Below are 21871 nucleotides of genomic sequence, written 5' to 3'. Positions count from 1 at the left end.
AAAAACTTTGGGAACATTTTTAATCACATTAAAAGATAACATTGCTCGGGTATCAGTTACTAAATTTTAGCTTGCTTTATTAGAGTTATCTATTTGGTTTATTAGAGTTATTATCTAGAGTTGCTTTATTTTAACTTTTTTGTTAAACCTAACCAGCACAATGTTTCCTTGCTACTTTTTACAATTCAGCAGTATTTTGTGTTGTAATGGAATGACCTCCACTATTCAGCTATATTTCTGGTGGCTGGGAGTGTTGCAAGTGACAAGTGACAGAATTGTTCATCTAGACCTTAACATTCATATTTGATTATTTGAAGCACTAACCTTCATCTTTTTATAGTTTAACTAGCTAAGGTATTTGTTCATTGCAATCCTATATTATACATGAAAAGGAATCAAATAAAGCTATAGCGATTTTCTTGTCTACAGTGTTTCATTTGTTTGCCTTTGATTGCACTCGGCCAATTGCTTTACGTTATCTCAAAGGCATTATTACAGGCCAGAAGTTTGTAAAAAAGTCCAAAAAAAGTATGTAAAAATTTAAGTAAAAGGCACACTGTCACTGAGCAATACATACATGCAAATGTACCTCTGATATATACCACAGCGCTGTACAATGATCAGCGGTGCACTCACATGAGTCTCAGCCATGTGTATGGCAAGTTTGGTTGAACTATCTCCATGCATTTTCAAGTGATGATGGGACATACATACATACATACATACATACAATTTTATATATATACATTTATATAGCTCTGACATATACCATAGTGCTGTAAAAGGAAAAACTGAGCTGGACCCATCAGTCTCTGTACAGAGGAGCTGATACTCTAATGTCCCCCACAGTCACACACTATTATACATTTATTAAACCTCTGACATATACCATAGTGCTGTACAGAGAACACTGAGCTAGACCCATCAGTCTCTGTACAGAGTTGCTGAAACTCTAATGTTCCCCCACAGTCACACTTTAATATGGGTTTATATACCTCTGTTTGGTTGAAATGTCTCCTTGCATTTCCTAGTAATCACCAAATATAGCTATGACATATAGCACAGCGCTGTACAAAGATCAGCGGTGGACTCACATGAGTCTGAGTAATGTGTCCAGCAAGTTTGGTAGAAATGTCTCTATGCGTTTCCTAGTGATGGTGGAACATGGCAAGTTTGGTTGAAATCTCTCCATGCATTTCCTAGTGTTCACATACACACATCCAAATATAGCTCTGACATATAGCAAAGCGCTGTACAAAGATGACTGGTGCTCTCACATGAGTCTCAGTTTGGTCGAAATGTCTCCGTGCGTTTTCGAGTGATGGTGGAACATACATACATACATACAATTTTATATATATAGATTGCAGTAGTCTAAGGATCCTCATATACACCCACCTATAAGACAAGTATCTAATGACTTTGTGGACAAATAATTTGACCAGTTTTCTTTTAGATGCGTAACTATATCATTCAAGAATAATGCTTGATAACGTATCTAATCAAATCAGTCTCTGCAATGGTACCTGTCATGACTCCTTCCCTGTGTTAACCGCAGAACACACAAAAGAACTTTGATCATTTCCTCCATGCCAAAGCCAAAGAAATAGTTGATCCAGCTCCAAGGTAGTTTTCCAGAAAGTTGGGAAATCGCCATGTGTGATAGCATGCATCTGTGACTTTCTTAGGGGCTTGTTATCTTCCCTTTGTACATAGGAAACATGTTGATCATATCATTCAAAGCTTGTTTTTATTAAGTTATTATGGTGAGTCTATCAATAAACTCTCTAGTTATGTACAGTTTGTTATTAGGAATCACAATGATAGACAAGAAGATTGATACTTTGTACCACATAAGATTCTGACTAAAGATAAATATTTTTTAACCTGGCTCTCTTTGATTTGTTGTACTTTGCTTTATTGCACTCATAACCTTTTATATGGAACTGCTTGCATGCCATCAATGAACATTATTGATGCTGTTTTTTCTTTTAGAAATGGCAGGCGGAGTGGTGGCCAACGATGTGGACACCGAACAGACCCTTACATGCCTTCACCTGAAAATGTACCATCCTCATCATCAGCATGATCCAAGGATCTTCAGCGCCTTAAATTTGGGCAGGAGGGAGGAACAAAAAGGTGAAGAAGTCGCTTTTTTCGGCCGGGATGTGTGCAAATTCAAATTGCTGAATAACAAAGTCTCCCGACTGCAGTTTTCTTTGCAGTTTTTCAAGCCTTTTCACAGCTCCAAAATGGCTTTTGAAATAAAAAACCTCAGTAAGAGAGCCAAACTCTATGTTGATGGCCTAGAACTAAGCTACCTAAATAAAGTAGATCTCCCACCCAAGTGCATGGTTCGTTTTGGGGACTTCCAGATCTTGGCAGAGATTGAAGAAGGAGAATCTGAGGATAAATATGACATCTGCTGTGAAGTGTCACGCTATTCCCTTGTTCAGGATGTAGCTGGTCCTGTGATGATCGGTATTGTAGAAACTGGTGTGGTGAATGGTCACACTCCTTCACAATTCTATAACTGTACTTCGCCTCCTCCAGTGGAAGATGATGAAAATGACTTGTAAAGTAGACATAAATCACAGTTTTATAAGGATAATGAAGAAACTAACAAGGACTACTTCAATATATATGAATCTAATATATATTTACACTGACTTTTCCAGGCATGTGTTGTGGCATATTTATTAATCTACTAGTTTTTTCACTACTGCCATATACTGAGCCCTAGACCTGGAGCTGCGGAGACATGGCCTTCCCACCATCACCTTGTCCAAAAAAAAGAAATTTCTTGCACTTGTCGTGATCTAGATGGCTTAATGTCAATACAAAGTTGAGTTGTGATTGTTCATCTGGCTAACATTTACTAACAAATATGTTATCCAGTGTTTCTCAAACAGGATTCCAAGTGTTTCTCCAGATGTTTCTAGAGGTTCCTTGTTCAGTGAGCAACTTGTACTTTTTGGGTCAGTTTAATTGACACTATTGATCTTTGTGGATATCTGTAATATAGTGACATTCTTTCCACTGACCAGCAATGTAGGAGGCATTCATCCTACTGACCACCACACTAATGTACTGTGATCTGTAGATTTAGTAATTATAGTAGGGGTTCCCTAAAGATCTGAAAGGTATTTCAATGGTTCCCCCATGTTTAATAGGTTAAGAAAGACTGCTCTAATCAGTGAGCCATCCTTAAGTACACTTGTGACAAATTTGTAGCCAGCTTTTGCTATACTCTTCTTTTTCAGAATGCTAGCCCCCAGGCTTTTATGCTGTTGTACTTTAACACCTTTTTTTTGTTTCTGCCCTAGAACAAATTTTAATTAAAAAAATTCTGCCACTTTCTTTTTACGGTTTACAGCATGCTTGTTCCAAGTAGGTGATGTAAATTTACTGTACTGTGAAAGAGACAGAATATTAGGATTTTCAATAATATATCAGCAAAAGCAACCTGTGTACTTCGTTTATGACAATGTACCATAGATAATCATGTTTGAATAATTATATGTAAGCTGCAAACAGTATTGGTATGATGCTTTTATCTGCTGAGTGTAAGAAAACAAAGAGCTATTAGTAGAATCCAGTGTTTTGATTCTTGCAGGGAAAATAATATGATGTCTATAAGCAACTTTTTGATAATTACAGAGGATGAAAACAAATTTACATATCTGAAGAAAAATAGATAAGCATGTATGCTGGGATATATACAAAGGTCAAAATCAAGAGGGCAATAAAATCACATGTAAATGTTTGTATACTTAAAAGTCTAGACTGGGCTGTGTGAAAGTGAATGCAAACATATGCCAAATCATTTATCTATCAGCAGAGATTAGATTGTGTGAATTTATTCACTCTATAACATTGCTGTGGATTATACCTGCATTGTTCTCTGTTGTGACCCTGATCCCATTCAGTTTAAAGCAGTGCACAAAACCAGACAGAAATGCAAGCATGAGTACACACTGCAAGCATTTAGTGAGAAGACTGGGCATTGTTTCCATATAATGCCTGATGTTCTTGCACTTCAGAGACACTGTCAGCAGGCTCGGTTTACTGGAATGCACATGTGACTGAAGCCTTGGGCTTGTATACATGTTAGATGATTGTCACCAGATGCATACGATCAGGCTCGTCTCAGGCGAGAATCTGACATGTACAGTGGTTGATCGACTGTGTGCAAGTCGATATGCCACTCGCTCGTTCTCCCCCTCCCCTCTCCATAGAACAGAACAGCACTGTGTTTACATTCATTCATCTGTCCCTTTTTTTGTTGATGGAAACAATAAAAAAAGAATATTTAAAGCAACAAAAAATTGCCATAGTCATTACAATCGAGCTTGCCTCTTTTTTTTTTTTTTTTTCAGTTTGACAATGTATGTTTTTTATGCACATTTTTTACAAATATTTGTTTATATAACACACCGCTTTTGTAAATGTGTAAAAAAAAAATGAAATATAATAAAAATATCAAATAAAATAATAGAAAACTTTTATTCTTTCTAGGAATCCAATGAGCTTTAGGTCAGCAGGATAAGTGGCAGTACAAGAATAAATCATACATTTTTTTTTTTTTACTTTACTTTTTACTTTGTTTTCATATTGTTAGGCCATTGTTAAACAATTGTAGAGAATATTGTTTTTTATTTATGTATAGGGTTTTTATTATCCCAGCTTATCTGTTCTATTCAGCTTAAGGTGGCACTAAAGTTTAGGGATCAGGCAGAGATTTATTGCTTCATCATTAATGCTGTAAATTATACCAGGGTTTAACAAGGTTTGGGATAATAGATACAATTTTATTTTTTCTGGACGGCCTCTTTTCACGTAGATTAGTTTGTAGAGAGGAAGTGTTTTTTTTTTTTTTTTATTTTTCTTTTTTTGCAATCCTCTCTTCATGAGAAGAAAGAGAAGTAAGTTTCTATTTGTGCAATAGTTCTCATCTGGTTATTAGGGATTAAGAAATCTGTGGTTCAGTTTGCATGCTAAAAAAGAAATAGGGAAGCGTCTAAACCCAAAAGGCTGTCTGGTGATCCTAATAAGACCACCTGTTCTACCTACCATTTACAACACACAAATGGGATTCTTAGATCATTTTATTCAGTCTTCGAGTCTAGGGGTTCTGTTTATAAAACACTCCCTCAAACATTGGGAATCAGTTGCTGCCATTAAAACACATGAACCAGGAAGATTCCCATGAGGGAATGTTTGATCCCGTTTTATAAATGTAACCCCAAGAGTATAATAGATTCATTTGAAGAATGAATCTATTTTTTTCTTTAGCTAATATAAGAGTTGAATATTATGATATACTACCTCATTTGAGTGAAGTATCTGCTTTCCAATTACTAAATTAAAAATTTAGGAATGAATTTAGGTTTAAGAAGAAATCCAGTGTGCCATCAATCAAAATAATGAGATGCATTATTACATAAATTTTACTTTATACATTTTGTGTTATATTTTACCATGCACCTCTTGGTTACCTTGATAGAAGAATTAAATATTAAATAAAAGGTTGTTATGTTACCAGACTATTATTTTACCAAAGGTGGGCAAACCTTAAACTTGAATTTGTGGTAAATTTATCTGTAGTCTACTTTTCAATTACGACCCTCTTAGTACCTACCAAAAAACATTCAAAGGAGGATGACATGTAAACCTGTGAGAATTGGTATGCCAAGGCTCAGAAAAGCAAGTCTATCTGGTCTGAACCTAGGGCTACTGTAGCACAAACTACCGAAAATGGAATGGGAATGTTGGAGTTGGGAGTGCATTGCAGCTTGCTATCCAACCATATATAAAACAGACTGCCCATGCTTGCCTGAGTACACTGGCAAATGTGTTTACCAAAAATAAACTGGATCAGGAAACAATGAAAAAAGTGGGCCTGATCTTATGAACTTTGTTTGCTTTTAGATCATGTGGATGGCCTGGTTTGGGAGCATATTCTGAGGACATTGCAGAAGTATGCACTACAGGAAGAAGGCTGACTGGGGGAGGAAGTGTGACTAAACAGTATCTGCTGCCGAGGTCTTGGTGCCAGATACCACAACATTACACATTCAGGGGTCTAATGCAGTCTATCTCTTTATGCATTCCTTCTGTTTTGCAACACAGAAGGACCTACTGTACATAATATTAGGGCAGGTGTTTTTATTGTTGTGATTGAGTGATAAGTGTATGTTAAAAGTTCTCTTTCATAGCAAGGTTTGGCCGTATGAAAAGTTACTTAGGAGACCTGTGCTGGTTTTTTAGTCAAATATGAATACTGATATGGCTCTTGGGACATTATCACTATCTTGATTTTGGGAGGAGGAAAAGAGTTGAGCTTAGGGAAGGTAAGAGTTTTAGGATTCTGATTGGACAGGGCACCCATGAAATGTTTGCCCTTACCCCAGAAAATGTTTTTATACGGCCCTGGGCAGAGGAATTATTTACAGTGAGACTGTTGCATGTTCATTACATTTGGTCATACATGCCAAATCACAGAAGCACCTTAAACAATAACTGTAGCACATATTTGCAAAGTTTTTATCAATTTTTTTCAGAAAAATGTAAAAGAATATCTTATAGAAATCAATGACTTCTGAACAGTAATGACATTTCTAGAGTACTGAATGAAACTTCAAAACAAATTAGTTAGATTTCCAACCCCAAATATAATGCATAAGTTTCTGGCATTTACAGTCAAACAGTGAAATGATGTTTAAACAAACTATCTAAATTCAAAAATGCCAAATTCCTGTACTTATTTCTTCATTTTATTATACAAATATTTATTATTATATGCTAGTACTAGAATACCATACATTCCTAGGAGAGTGTGTTTTCTTTTAATTAGAATGTCCAAAGTAGTATCAAAAGAGAATTGACATTGATTTGATGATGGTAAATTACCACCATGTCATAAGGCTGCCACACAGTTACAGTTTTTAATCAAATAGATGCTAGATTCACTAAAACATGGCAACCAAGGGAAATCTGTGTTGAATATATTACAATATTAGGAGTGCTTCCATTGGATGCTGGTTTTCAGGAATCTCTCCCCTCTGTAATAATATAGTAAAAGGGAAATATAAATTGTGCACTAATTGGCTGGTGTATGGACAGTTTTAACTCAAGGATTGCAAACAAATTCAGATTCAATTTGGGGACTGAACGGGGTGCTTCTTAAGTGAGTAGTTATACTGAGAGTTAAGTAAAACTATCATAAAGTAGTACATCAACAAACTATGAAAGCTATTACAATGCGTTAAAGTTGTTTAAGCACAAGCTGCTCTGTCTGTACTGCATATTGGTGTTTGCGTCATACTTTGGGGTTGTTTTACTAAAGCAATATAGGCTGCTAACTTAAGCACTTTTTTTTTTTATTTTACTTACTAATTGAATGAGAAGCTTGGCTGAGTTTATGAATAAAGTGGAAGAAAATTGTTTTTACTTCTTTGCACATGATTAAGGTATTCCTTGCAAGTTGAATTTTCACCACATTTAATTGGCTAAGTGAGAATATCCTTGCAATATAAAAAAAATCACTTTACTCAGTCAACAGCAGGAACTAGCTTTGTGTACACATTCAGTTTGCAATAAGTATCTAGGAAACCATATGCAGGTTAACCAATGCAGCTGGTAAGTCTGGACTCCATGTATAACAAAGATCACACATTGCCATCTGCTGAAGTTGTTTTTTCCCTGCTATTAAGCATATAGTAAAGCAAATGATTGTATTTACACAATGTGCTTGAATGTGTTTTGTAACCTAAAAATATACTTTAGCATGAGTAAATGTACCTTTATCCAAATTATTCTGCAATACATATTTTGTACATGATATAATACAAAATGTGATGCATTGCAATGCACTTTACACTGCACATTTGGAATGTGAAAACCCATTTGTATTGACAATAGTTAAAAATTTGACATACATTCACCATATATTCTACAGTGCAATATACAAAGAGAAGGCCATACACACCATATTATGATCTTAATAAACAACTTTGTTCTGCTAAACTCCAGGCTTAATATATTAACATTTTCTTTTATCACATTTACATTCCACAAATGCTATAAGCGTAAAACATTTAAAAACAATCTGGTCCAAAGAAGAGAAGTGCAAAACAATTGCCAAAATATCAAGTTCTCAAATAGTGCATATAATTTATTAGTGATACAACTGTGAAATATCTAATTATCCCTCCCCCACCCCAACCACCCAATTTATCCCTAGGAAACATGTCACAGGAGAGAAAAAAAAGAAGAATTGCACTTATTTTGTTCAGTTATCTTGTAGTTCCTTGTTGCTAAAAAAAAAAAAAAGCTTTGAGAAATATGTACATTCATTACACCGAGAAGGGCGAGCAGAAAGCTTCCTTTTGTTTGGTAATAAAAACAATTCTTGGTACAAAGCAGTTTTTATCTGTCTTGTGGCTCGGCAGAGAGTTCAGTCACAGGGTTTACAAACCCAGCGTACTCAGAGTTCCCATTATCATCCATCTCAGCGCTCACAAAATCATTCTCCCACTCAAGGCCATTTGAGTCATCCGATGCAGAGGCTCTGTGGCTTTCAGGCTTCTTGCCACCATATTTTAAGGCTGCTCGGAGGATGTCCTCTTCAGTCTTTGAGCGCTCCCGCATTGGAACTAGTCTGTTTATTCCTAGATTTGAGCAAAAGAGAAAAATACATTCATAACTTCCTGCATGTTAGAACAAATTCACAGGCAACAGGAATTCAGATATTCCTTATTCTTGAAATTTTTTAACACAGCAGCTGTAGTTGACTATATTGGCTGCAATTAGCAGTGTGCCATGGTTTTTTTTTTTTGCCCATTACTCTCTACCTTGTCTACTTATGGAGTCAACCTGGTCATTTAACCTTACTATATACTTAGCTTACTGTTACTACCCGTATCTTAAATCAGCCAAAAAAATACCTTCAAAACAATTATTTTTCATCCAATTTGTTTCTTACCTCTTGGTTACCTTGTTAGGAGAATTAAATATTAAATAAAAGGTTGTTATGTTACCAGACTATTACTGAAGGGTATTAAAACATCTCTTAAATATTTTGATTTATTTCTTTTTATGTTATTAATAATATTTATAGTAACATCTATACATTATATATTACATATTATATATTATTATATTATTATATATTACAGGTGAATTTTGAACTATATATATTTACTTCAACAAAAGGCAAAAACAAGTTTGTTTTTTTCAAAAAAAGAAAAGCAATACAAAATGTAGATTTGCAAGGTTAAACAAACAACAACCAATCAAGCAAATCAAACCAATAGAAACAATGTGTGCAAGAACATGCATGTCTGTGTGTTTAGATGCATGTGTGGCAAAAAGTGAAACTTTTTGTGTGTTCTTTGCATAAATATTTTTTGTAGTGGAAGCACAATGTGTTTGTCTTCCTGTCCTTATTGCTAGGGCAGACCTGACACTTCTTTCTGTGGCTGTGCTGGTTGATGCTGAGGCAGGGCTGGCTGAGGATGCTGGTGCTGATGCTCTTTGTGTTGTTGATGATGTGGACAGAGTGCTTGGCGAGCTCTGCAGTTGTCTGAATAGGCTGCAGCGACTGGGTCTCGGGGGAACCTGTGTTCTCTGCTTAATGTGCACCTTGACAAGGGAATTTCCTAGCTCAAGAAAAATTCACCTCTTGTTATTTTAGGTTGAGTTCCACCCAAGGTGTATGTGGGTCCACAACACAAACGCATTGTATGCAGACACATCCAAGATGTTATAAAACACAACCATTGACCATCTCCTGGTCATTCGCTGACAAGTGTAGGTGGCAGTCAGCTTGTCCAGGTTGTCCACTCCTCCTCTTTTTATTGTAATCCAGCATAAGTATGGGATTTTTGTTAGTTCTTGATGACACAGCTGCATCTTTGTGAAAAGTGGACATAAGTATCACACTTCGGTTTCTTTTTGGACAATATGAAATAGTGGTGGTGTCTGTAAATGCAAATTTTTAGAAAAGTGGAGCCCAAGCTTTATTTAAAGTACACAGTTTGTATGTAGGATTGCATTATTAAATGCAAAACTACATTAACTTGGTTTTGGTACTACCTGTAGTGCAGCTTTAATGTAAACCTAATGCAAGCCTGGCCACTTCAAGTTTAGCTCATGAAGGATATATACATTAGCAAAGATGTCTTGATTGAAAAGCATATTCTAGGGATTAGGAGAACCCGAGATATGGGCATTTGAAGTTGAATGCAACTCTTGACCCGTCACCCTTTAAACCTCAGAAACATCCTTATTGTACTTTAATCAATCTGATTTACTACCAATACAGAGTGCCTGGAGGCAGAAGAGAAAGGTTTGACTTTTACAGGAAATGTCAAGATTTCAATTTATATATATATCAGTGTTCTCCCAAGAAATTTTTTTCAGCCGGGTGGTAGGAAGCTGTAGCTAGGTGGTAAAAATAATAACTAGTATCTATGAGGGTCCCCTGTACACCCTGAAAATTACAGGTCATTGTGACATACAGTTTAGGAGATATGGAGGTTTATACACAGAGCTGTGAGGATGCAGAATTCAGACGCAGAGCTAGAGATGGATACATTTCACAGACAGAGCTGGTGCTATGAGATGGGGGCGGGGCTGCCTGTTTCCCCTTCACATGAAGGCTGAACTGTGTGCAATCCTCTGAACGGATGACACACAGCAGCCTGAGATCTGTGCATGCGAGGATGAGACCTGCCGGGGAGCTGGGCGGGGTATTCAAATCAGCCGGGCGGAGCAACCGGCTAATAAACCTCTGGGGAGAACTATGTATATGTAGCTACACAAATAGCGGAACCTACTAATCATGTATGACATTTGTTTTTCACTAAAGGCAACCCCTGTTTATACATTCTCCCACCTTTTACAGTACTGTACCAAGTAAGCAGCAAAGTAGATGCTTAAAAGAAGCCAAGGAACTAATCTCATAGGATCTTAAAGCAAATACAAGTGTATATGTACATAACTTTATTGATCCAATACTGATGGTGGATTTAACTCAAACAACAAACTGTATAAATTAGCTTACAGATTGCAAATCTATAAACTCAATATTAATAGAATTGTCAAAATATTAGCTCACCTTCTTCATCTTCCCATTCAAGGTCCAGTGATGTATTGTCATCATTCCCACTTGTTGACTTTGTTCTAGTTGTTAAATCACAACTGCTTTCTGTGTTAGGAGTAAGGAGATTCACATCTGATGATAACCCTATTCAGAAAACAATAACATTGGAAGCATTTAATATCCAGCATACACTAATAGTTACTTCACATTAACCTATGGTAACGTTTCCAATAAAGAGTCAGATGAAGAGACACTCTGTAATAGACACACTGTAATATCTGCACAAAGTTACTCTTTTTTTGCCTTCGTAATAGACTAATTAGGAGCTAGTGGCGGAATCCTTTATCTTGGCCGAGGTAGTTCTTGCATTTTACAAACATTTTACATAGTGGAAGCCATCTATCAAACTACAACATAGTCTTACAACCACATAATTCTTATATGTCATTACATATGACATATTATGACAAATTATATTGCATATTTGTATATAGCCACTTATTAACTAAAAAAAGAGAGAATACAACCCTTCCCCCTCATGACACACCTTAAAAAGAATCCTACTCATACATATTAAAATGACAACCCAGAAATAACCTGCATGACCCATAAAACTAGGAGTCAACTGGAAAATACAAACAATTTGATAACAGCTGTAATTTTCTTATTGTAGATTAGGAAATTAAAAACTAGACTGACTGCCTTAAACAGCAAACGTGTTTAGTGGAATAGACACAAAAGCAATAGAAAGACTCAAATACTTCACATTCTTGAAGATAATACTACTCCACATTCCATTTGGTGCTGGGTAAATGTCTTAAGGACATGAAAGTTGGTCACATGATCAGCACTAGTAAAGCTGCGTACACACGTGCAATTTTTGTCGTTGGAAAGGATCTTTCACGATCCTTTCCAACGACAAAGGACTACACGATGCAGGAACGGTACATACAGCACCGTTCTTGCTCTATGCAGAGGGGAGGGGGAGAACGACGGAGCGGCACCCTGCTGCGCGCTCTCCCCCTTCCCTTTTATTAGGATCGGTTGTCGTCCATCATCCGTGGATCCGGCAGGACGGTCGTTTGGACGATGGACGACACCGACTGTACACACGGCAGATTTTCGCCCGATATTCGGCCGATTATCGGGCGATAAAAATCTGACGTGTGTACGCAGCTTAAGTCAGCTAGTCAAAGCACTAAACCAACCATTCAGCACAGTTTACAAGAACAAATATCTAATTATTTACCCGATAGGCTGTTACTAAATAAAATAAACACCAGGATGATCTCTTAGAAATATAAGCATTTCAGTCCTACAGCAGTTCATCGTCACTTCATACAATGCCAGTACCCGTTTAATGTTTTTGCATCCATAGGTATAGCATAGGATAAAACAGTAGTTTCTCTCCAACACGGCCTTACGGAAAAGATATTCTGTTCTAATAAAATAAGCAGTGTAGGCATATCTATATAAACATTTAAAACCTTTTGCCACTGACTGGTCCATCAGACAAAAAACTAAAGGACAATCTGAGCCTAGTTAGAAATAGCTGCCCAAGACAAGAAGGTTTGCAAGTGTGTACACTTCTAGTTTATTTTTAATTTTGGGCTGTAAATATTTACGAAACAAAGCTTTTACACAACTTACTGCTACTTCTGACAGCTTCATATTGGGACTTCACATTGCGCAAATATGATTCAAAATCTTCTGGTACAGAGCTATAAACAAATGAAAAATAATACATTAATTGACTGAAAACAGATGAATGAGCTCAAGAAATTCAATTTTGAGTAATCAATATGAAGTTCAGTTTTGGGCACCAGTTCACAAAAATGACTCAGCATAGCTCAGCTATGAGGAGAGATTAGCTGAACTGAATCTATTCTCCCTTGAGAAGAGACATTTAAGAGGGGATATGATCACCCTGTATAAATAAATGGGCTATTTAGAGAACTTGCTTCCCAAATATTCACTAAGATCCCCTGTTGGAACACACTGAACCTTGTTTCACTTTTGAATATACATATGCACCAGATGTAAATAACAGCATAAAGCCCGTCTCGCACAGAGAAAAAAAAAAAAAAAAAACGGATATCTGCTATTTCCTGAAGAAGCAGAGTAAGGTCTGCGAAACGAATATAAATTTGGAAAGAGATAATTATCCATGTATCTTTGTACACAAATGGTTTTATTTTTCACTCACTACCTACTTTTTACCTATTGCAATAATGTGCCACCAGTTCTCTTCTTGGTCTATTATTACCGGACACTGTAGGTTTACTGCTGGTCCACAGTGATCACAGACACTCAGAAGTTCCAGGACCTAACATCCTGCTGGACCATAAAAATTTCCTCCTGTCAAATGTTTTATAATGCATGCGGATAAGAAACTGCAAATAGCAGTATACTGTTATTAAACTAGTACTAGACTGGGCTATTTACAAAATAAACGTACAAATTTTTCCAATATTAAAAGTACCTGTCACTATTCCTTAGAGTTTGAGCTCTCTGCCTTATCCATTGCTGCCGATGTTGCTGAAAAACAAAAAAAGGGACAATTTTACTATAATGCTGTGGATGCAGGGTCCAAATTACTAATAAAAGATTTTTCTTCTTTTTTTGTCAGTTACTACCATGCTATTGCACAGTGGTCCTGGGAAATGACATGATTGACATGAGAATTGATGGTGAATAAATTGAACCATTAATTGATCCTTGTACAAATGAGCCATCCACATGTACAGGCTATTTACTATCTTTCTTTCCCCTACATGGTCATCAATACTTCAGAAATGCCTGTGAATAAGGCTGTAATAATGTGTACAAAATTGATTAATGTTCTTGTAAGAAGGAGGAACACATAAAGAGGACGCAATGACTACATTACCAGATATATTAATCTAGCATTCCAATGAAAAATAGTGAAAATATTGCATGTATTTAAAAAAAAAAAAGAATTGGGAAATTTTCTTTTTATATACCTTTTTGTACATTTAAACATTGTTTATAATACCTATTCTAAGCTCAGTATTACATCAAGAAGTGAAGGTCAATACCCCATATCACAAATGCTACATCCCAAATATTAGGTTAAGGATACTGTGGCATATGTGATGGATCTTTTTGGGCATTTAAATTCACAAACAGGTAAAAAAAACAAGGTAAATCTTTAATACTAAGTAATAGAAAAAAAATACACCTAAACAGAGACGATGATAGCCACGTTTGGCCACCTAATTACATCTACGTCTTTATTAGGCGTTCGCCTGAACAGATCCCTCTATGTGATTGTGTGAGTTGCTGGGTCCCATGTGTGGTCCTTGGATGACCTCCTTTATTCTACGTGTTTTGCCATTTAGGGTCCTAGGAACATACTATTTAAGCTTGGTTGACCACATCCTTGTTTTCCTATCCTGAAGAGTAATACTAGTGCTGAAGAACACGTCAAAAGTTACAAAATATATTTATGGATGTGATGGTACCAAAAATATATTTATTGATGTGATGGTAATCCTTGTCTAATATGACTGACTATTATTGTGATATACTGTATTTCTTTAAATGGACCATATTCTTGGATGCTCTTGTCTAGTCCTGTATACCTGCCAACTATACCTTGGGGTCACAACCACTCTGTTTATGTATAATTTAACTTTGTATTTAAATTGAATTGTATTATTACATATTTGTAAACTTAAATGCCTAAAAAGTCCCACCACATATGTGAGAGTATCTGTACCTGCTTTCCCAGGTCATGAACGCTCTTTGCATGTAAGGACTCAGAAAAGGTGTTATTATTTACCTTTTAATGTTTCCTGATGTATAAAATAGCACTGAACAGCATCTTATGTTTAAATTTGTTGAATATAGAATAGATATTCGATTATGGTATTGAAAGGAAAATAACTAATTTAAACAGAATGAATCTTGAATATTTCTGATACATCTCAAGGGAATGTATTACTGCCTACACCGACAATGTCTTGTGGATCTGGAAAATTTCCTGATGATGCGTTTCTTACAGACTGCATGACTGTTATCCTTAATCAATTCACCAACAAGCTTAATTTCCTTTCAAATGCTAATATTTTACTGGAAATTCTTCACATTAACTAAGTAAGGAGTCTGCTAGCACATGAGGTAATCAATAAAATAAATGTCTTTCGAAGCACTCTCTGATCTTCTAAGTAACCAATTTCCTCAAATTAAATGATACATCAAAGTGTAAGCAGCCCACTTAGATAAAATACTCTTCTTATCTAAAATACTTTATAATTTTTAAAGCTTTTTTTTTTAAGAGATGGAAATAACATTGACAACAAATTACAAGACATACAGTGGGCAGAGAAAAGCATCCCAGGGAAGCAAAACATGGTTTGCGTCATACCTTCAATATCCAATCAGACCTATTAGTTCAATACAGATGATCTGATCATACTGGAAGGATGAACACTCAGAATGTGCATAACCTATACACAACGCACCCCCATTCTTGGTGCTTTTAAAATGTTTTCTCTTTTTTTTTCTGTACAAATTTTCATAACTGAATAAGATAGTGAAGTAGTTCAGTAGAAAAGAACATAAAAGTAGAAGGGGGTGTCAAAGTTGCATGAGCTTTTTCCAGAAGACCCTCGAGCAACTTCTTGACATGGCAGTTGAGGGATATGAGAACTGGGAATATACAACGTGTACGGCACCCAGCCTGGAAACTCAAAATATTTGCACCCAACCTGGAAACTCAGGGTATTTGCACATTATTGCAAACTCTGGGCACTGGTAATGGAGTTAAATCTTCTATAATTCCCCAATCTCCAGCAGCAGATACTCACCTTTCCCTTGCTACCAAAAAAACAAACAAAACATTAGTCAAATTTCAAATGAAGTTGGGAGACCATTTTAGTTAACAAATACATGAAAATGTATGTGTTTTCTTCAGTGTCAACACCTAAATTGAAGAAATAATAAACACTCACAAGTTTATTCATAGTATATTGCACTCTGTCACTGGTCACACTGCAAACCAAATCAATATTTTACAAGATCAATGGAGAAAGCTATTGAGATTTTCCATTTCATCCCTGTGCTTTTCTATTGCACATATATTACCTTGAAAAGAGGTTAGCATGTACTGTATGAACAGTATGTAGCTTAAATATGATTTTGGATGACTAAGAAGAACCTAATGGATTACACAGAAACAAGTTCAATGATATACCACACCTTTGTTATGGACACACATACATTAACTTATGTAAGGCTTTGGCTCCTACGGTCATTTCACTTACTTGTAATATAAAGAATTGCATTTTTCTGAGAATAAATTTGCAAATAAAAGTAAAGAAAATAAAAAGACAAACAGCACTTGTATGAGCATTGGCTGTAATAATGGGGCTTCCATCCCCTCACCTCCAATATCTTTTTCTGCTTGGCTGCCCTGGCAGCTTCACGCTGTGCAGTGTAAAAAGCCTCTTCTTCTAGTCTTAACTTCTCCTCTTGTAACGCTAACTGCACATGAACAGAACAATAAGGGTTAACAAAATCAGAACCTGTCTAGCTGCTCTCACCTTAAGAACAAAATAATAATAAAAAATAAAAACAAAAAAAAAAAACACATGCAAGAAAATGAATAAACAAAAACAATACTTATTACAATAAAGCAATACATCCATGATGAATGAACACACACGAAGAGACAATAAAATGGTATATTGCTGGAAAAGCTGTGCCTAGAGCATGATTAGCAACCCCCACCCTATGTGGATATCACTAGTAATCTAGTGGAACTGTATATAGAGTTAAAGCTTATAATAACAGCAGACAGACAAAATCACCACGCACATTACAGCCGTCACACACTGTAATAGATTTTTTTTTGTCCCTGTGTGTTAAAATCAAAATGCCAACACGTAGGACACACAATTAAAATTTCTGCTGTGGGTGCACTAACATATAGCTCCTTGGAAGAAATAAAAATGCTGTATTAAAAGATTGTGGCATGTTCTTTCCACAATCTCATCTTAAGCACAAAAATAAATTATAAAAGACTGAAACAAACAATATATCCAACATAATTGTTTTTTACCCACCCCTGGCAACCAAATCAGCCAATGAAAATGCTCCCTTCTTTATTCATTAAAACCATTAATCCCTGTTGCTAATGTAAGAGTTGGCAGCTTCTCCAATGACCTTAGATAAATATTAAAAATACCAGCCACCTCCTGAACCCTTGTTTACACCCTAAAGCTACATGCACACGCTATATAAGAGTCCCTATGAATGAAATATTGCTGAGGAATGATATCATACATGTACAGCATGGACACACTTGTTCACAGAGCTTGGCATACCACTGTACTGAGATCTCGATAATATGTGGTCATGTACACACTATGGATATGTTAAATGACTACTGGCTGCACGTGTATGGTTTAGTGCTGGATTCTTCTTAGTCTGGTGACATCTGTACATACATTTGAAGATGAGTGATAATCATCAAAACACATCCCCAGGCCGAATTGCACTAATCACCTAACAATCAGGAGGATCATCTTTTTTTATTTGTTTTTTACTTAAATGACTAGTTTTTAATGATTATCTGATGATTGGCTGAGCATTGTTTTGAACATTTATCTGGTGTAAGGGCCATTACTGCAATACCTCTGTTATGTCTCTATACAAATGATGCAATTTTGTCTTGTCCTCCATTCATTAAAATAATATGAAAGTTAAAGAAAAATGTTTAAAAAAAAAAGTAGGATTATGATGGCAGCTGTATTAAGTAAAGCACTTTTAACTCATTTTCATCTAATGCACTAATGTTTCTGATATCCTAAAAATATATTTAAAAAAATAACTCCATAAACCTGGGAACATTGTTTGCTCTGCTTTTGATAGATGATGCAGGTGTAGTGTTTCAAGTGCAGCTGCACAAAGGAAGCCATAGAGCTTAAAGTAGTGGAGCTTCATTCATATTATAGTCTGCAACAGGCTGGGGACCTGAAAGTTCAGGGCAGGTTTCTAGGGGTTTCTTGAGCAATTAGTAATTTGTGCCTCTCCTTGTTACCACTGACACCAATGGTCATTTTGGATTTTTGAGCCAAGGATTTTTATAAAACCTGAAACATATTTTAAGGGTTTCTCCATGCTAAAAACGTTGAGAAAGATTGGTTTAGAGACCACCAGTGTATTTAGAGAAAAACTAAGAACCATCTTTTTACATTTGGAGAGAATTAAAGAGGAACTAAACTCAAAAACTTTCAATGATTAATTTACGCTCACTTACTTGCACTAAAACGTCAGTCTTCCCTGATGGCACTGGCTAGGTCAGCTTGTATCCAAGAAAAATATAATGGTTTCTGAAGAGTTTAGAGGTGGCCAGTTTGTGACTGGCAAGTTTACGTTTTCTTCCTCTCCTGACCTTCTTCTCCACCCACTCCCCTTCCTTCACTAGCTGGAGCCCTCTGCACGGAGAGCTCACAAGCTGAAAAGAAGCAGGAAGTAGCTGCAGAGGGAGCAGTCACACTTCTGACATGAGAGTCTCACGAGGAAAGAAAAAATAATCTGCATAACTAGGGCACTCCCACCAAGGATGGCTGTTCCCAGATTGCAGTTCACTGCCTAGGCGATAGAAAGACCTGGGGGTGTGGCCAGAACTCGTTTTTAATGATTAATTGTAAAAGAAAGCTGAAAAAAAGAAAAAAGTATTCAGAGGAATATAACTTTGGCTTAGGTTATCCATAAACCAAAGTTAATTTTGTGAGTATAGGTACACTTTAAATAGTTTTTTCCTATTACAGAAGCTTTTTTTTCCTTTTGTGCTTACAAAGAGCTATATTGTTATTGCATATGGTTTATGCTTAATTGATAATTCAATAAATTCATAAAATAAATAGTTCAAATACATAAATATTTACCCTTTTACCAACCAAAAGATTGTACTTTTGGATGGTTATTCTTGCAATTTTCACAAAACTACCAAACAGAAAGGCAATGACAGCATTGATGCATCTTTATGGTTTACAATAGAAGCTGCAAAATTCATCTACCTACAATGCGATATTGCATTAATTAAACTTATGAATAGGGGATTCATGATTTCCAGAAATGACCCTAACCATAGAAGAGGGGATTGATGAAATTCTAACCAACAAAGGTTTCTTTCCCCAGGCAAAACCCACAAAGAAATCTTGTACCTCTACCTCCTATCTGCAGCTGAAAGCCCTGCATATGAAGCCATCTACAATTTTGTGTTGAGTTCCCAAAGAGGTTATTATAAAATAAAATGAAACTTTTTTTTTATTTACCAGAACAGATTTGAATGTGTTGACACAAAAATACCATACAGTAAAGGATATTGGTAGTTAACCAAAAAGGTAATATGCATACCAAATGTTTACAAATGCCTACAAGCACTCATACCTCATTCCTACTTTTACGTTTTTAGTGTTTTGTGGAAAAAATAGGAGTAACTCACTCTTTATTCAAAAGAGCAAAAGATGAAAGATGGGCAATGCCTAATCTTTTTTTGAGTACAAAATGGACAGCCAGGACCCAGGATACAAGCAGCATCGGAGAATATTTTGAATACTAACAAAGCCAACTGCAGGGACCACTATGGTTAGCTTAGAACCATTTTAGGTCATCAAGTTTAGGACATCAGGTTTACTTCAAAGTATACCACTGACAAAATATGGCACAAATATTTCAAGAGCCCCTCCTGTAAGCACTATCCAGAGAAGTAGAATTTCATAAATGAATCACAATCACATTTACAGCCCTGTTTTCCAGTCTAAAAGTGCAGTCCCAGCCTTCATCATCTTCTTTTTAGTGTACAATCCAAAGTGAACTAACAAGACAGGAATATCATGGATGGTAAGCCTAAGATGTACTTAAAACTAGATTTCCAAAAAAAATAAAAATTGAACAGGGGCACATAGGTAAAAATTTTACCTGTATAACAGAAATGAAGGCTTGTGTTTCTGGAGAAACAATCCGAACACAAGTAATACAATTCTATTCAGAATGGCTGCCAAATCAAAACACAGGAAATGAGTTTGTATCAGGAAGCACATTTTATAAGTACTTGATATATAGACCATTTCTAATTGATCCTAGAAATCTGAAGCCTTACAGTAACTGAAACCTGCAAGATTAGAAATACCACAAGCAAATATTCCATTACCTCATTCTGTAACCTGGTATCATCGGATTTCTGTCTCTCAGCAATAGAGTCATAGTGTCGTTCCTTCAAATCACATATTTCGTCCTCACTTAAAGGTCTGTGAAATAGAAAGGGAAATTATTAAATCATTGTGGCCTTGTCCAGACATTCCATCTGGTAACTGGTAACCAAATTTGGCTGCGTGCACAGAATACAAATACACTGCTATTTGGGCTAACCAAACATAGTCTACCAAAATAAAAGTTTTATAAAGGCCAAACAGAATTTAGTCGGTAATTGTCTAGAATGGCTTTAAAAACTGCTGTGGATCAGTGGCTCTGGTTTTTAAAATGATTTAAGGTAAAGGGAGAAAATGAGAGACATCAATATCAACCACATACATAAGTTTATAGGACAGCCAAGTCTATTAGACACATTTTAAATAAAAATATTAAACAAGAATTGAACTTAACCTGGCTGGGAAATGTGGGCAAGACAGTTTATTTAAAATATGCTAGGAGCTATAGTTTCCATAGCTAGGAAGCTTTGTATTGGGTATTGTGTTGTTCCTTCTAGTTTAATACAGAAAGTTTTTTAGTTATTCCTACATTTGGCACTTTAAATAATCAAGCTAAGTTATAGGCATGATTGGTTTTTTTGCTTATGCATAGTGGCCACCAACAACTAACTCTCCAGCAAGCTAAATTTCATGAGATACCATGACAGTATCACCATATATAAAGGGCAGGATTTTGTGTAAGTAAATCATATATCAGGCATCTAGTTTCAGTTAAGGTTGTTCCTGCTCTTCCTATCCCTCAGTTGGTCACTAAGGGTGCCCACAACAACAACGGGGCAAAAAGTGTGTCTCCAGATGAAGAAGAGGAGAGCACGATTAAGGTTTAAAGGAAAAATGAAGATCTGCTACCTACATGTAACTGTATATTTAGTTGTACTGACTGTTTTTATAAACTGTTTTCATATTTTCCTATGCAGTTTTTATCATATGCTTAGACTGAATCGCCCAGCTTTTAACAGGCATCAGTTTAAATAATGACATAATTCTTACAGTCCTGAATGAATACCATTTTCTAAGATAATATAAAGTGGAATCCCCTGCAAACAGGCAAACACAGCTAAATTGCATTCATAGGTACAGATTTACCTTTTAGCACAAAAGTATTGCTGCACAACTCTCTTGATGCTTTTCTTTTCCCAGTCTAAACTCTGCTGTAGGTAGCAGGTACTTACAGTAGTTGTTTTTATTAATACACTTAAATATCAATACTTAATAATAATGAACATATACCTGCATGAAATAGTATTTTTAATCTCAGGGGCTTGGGGAGTAAAAGATGTGCCAAAATAAAGTGGTGAGCACAAGTAGATAGGTATAATGTGCACAGAAAAAAAAGAAATTGAGTTTGGAGGAAAACATTTTAAACTACATGTTTTTACCTTTTAAAATTCAGGTTCATTGATAGGAACGATTACTATCCTAAATACAAGTCCTGATAAGTTTTTTTTTATGTTTTAACCACCTAAGCGTTACACTGAGGTCTAGATTTCTGTACCAAAAGTGATCCACTGTTTTTCATGAA

The 21871-nt window shown here is 35.9% G+C and overlaps 2 protein-coding genes across 3 annotated transcripts in view; one reads left to right on the top strand and one right to left on the bottom strand.

Moving 5' to 3' along the window:
- TIFA (TRAF interacting protein with forkhead associated domain) overlaps window positions 1-2799 on the top strand; it is a 5507-nt gene extending 2708 nt beyond the window's left edge. The window contains exon 2 of the mRNA XM_072405720.1: window positions 1996-2799. Coding sequence (XP_072261821.1) covers window positions 1998-2579 — 582 coding nt within the window. The 5' untranslated portion in view covers window positions 1996-1997 and the 3' untranslated portion in view covers window positions 2580-2799. The remainder of the gene's footprint in view (window positions 1-1995) is intronic.
- A 5089-nt stretch (window positions 2800-7888) lies between these two features.
- The window catches only part of AP1AR (adaptor related protein complex 1 associated regulatory protein), a 27942-nt gene continuing 13959 nt past the window's right edge, over window positions 7889-21871 (bottom strand). The window contains exons 5-10 of one of the 2 annotated variants that reach the window (XM_072405718.1): window positions 20292-20388; window positions 16517-16615; window positions 13590-13645; window positions 12758-12828; window positions 11123-11251; window positions 7889-8672 (exon numbers count right to left, since the gene is read on the bottom strand). In XM_072405718.1, the coding sequence (XP_072261819.1) occupies window positions 8431-8672; window positions 11123-11251; window positions 12758-12828; window positions 13590-13645; window positions 16517-16615; window positions 20292-20388 (694 nt within the window). In that variant the 3' untranslated portion in view covers window positions 7889-8430. The remainder of the gene's footprint in view (window positions 8673-11122; window positions 11252-12757; window positions 12829-13589; window positions 13646-16516; window positions 16616-20291; window positions 20389-21871) is intronic. The other variant, XM_072405719.1, reaches the window with a different exon arrangement.

This window comes from Pyxicephalus adspersus, chromosome 3, assembly GCF_032062135.1.
Source record: "Pyxicephalus adspersus chromosome 3, UCB_Pads_2.0, whole genome shotgun sequence".
In the NCBI taxonomy this organism is placed as follows: domain Eukaryota; kingdom Metazoa; phylum Chordata; class Amphibia; order Anura; family Pyxicephalidae; genus Pyxicephalus; species Pyxicephalus adspersus.
This window is presented reverse-complemented; position numbering and strand designations above follow the sequence as displayed.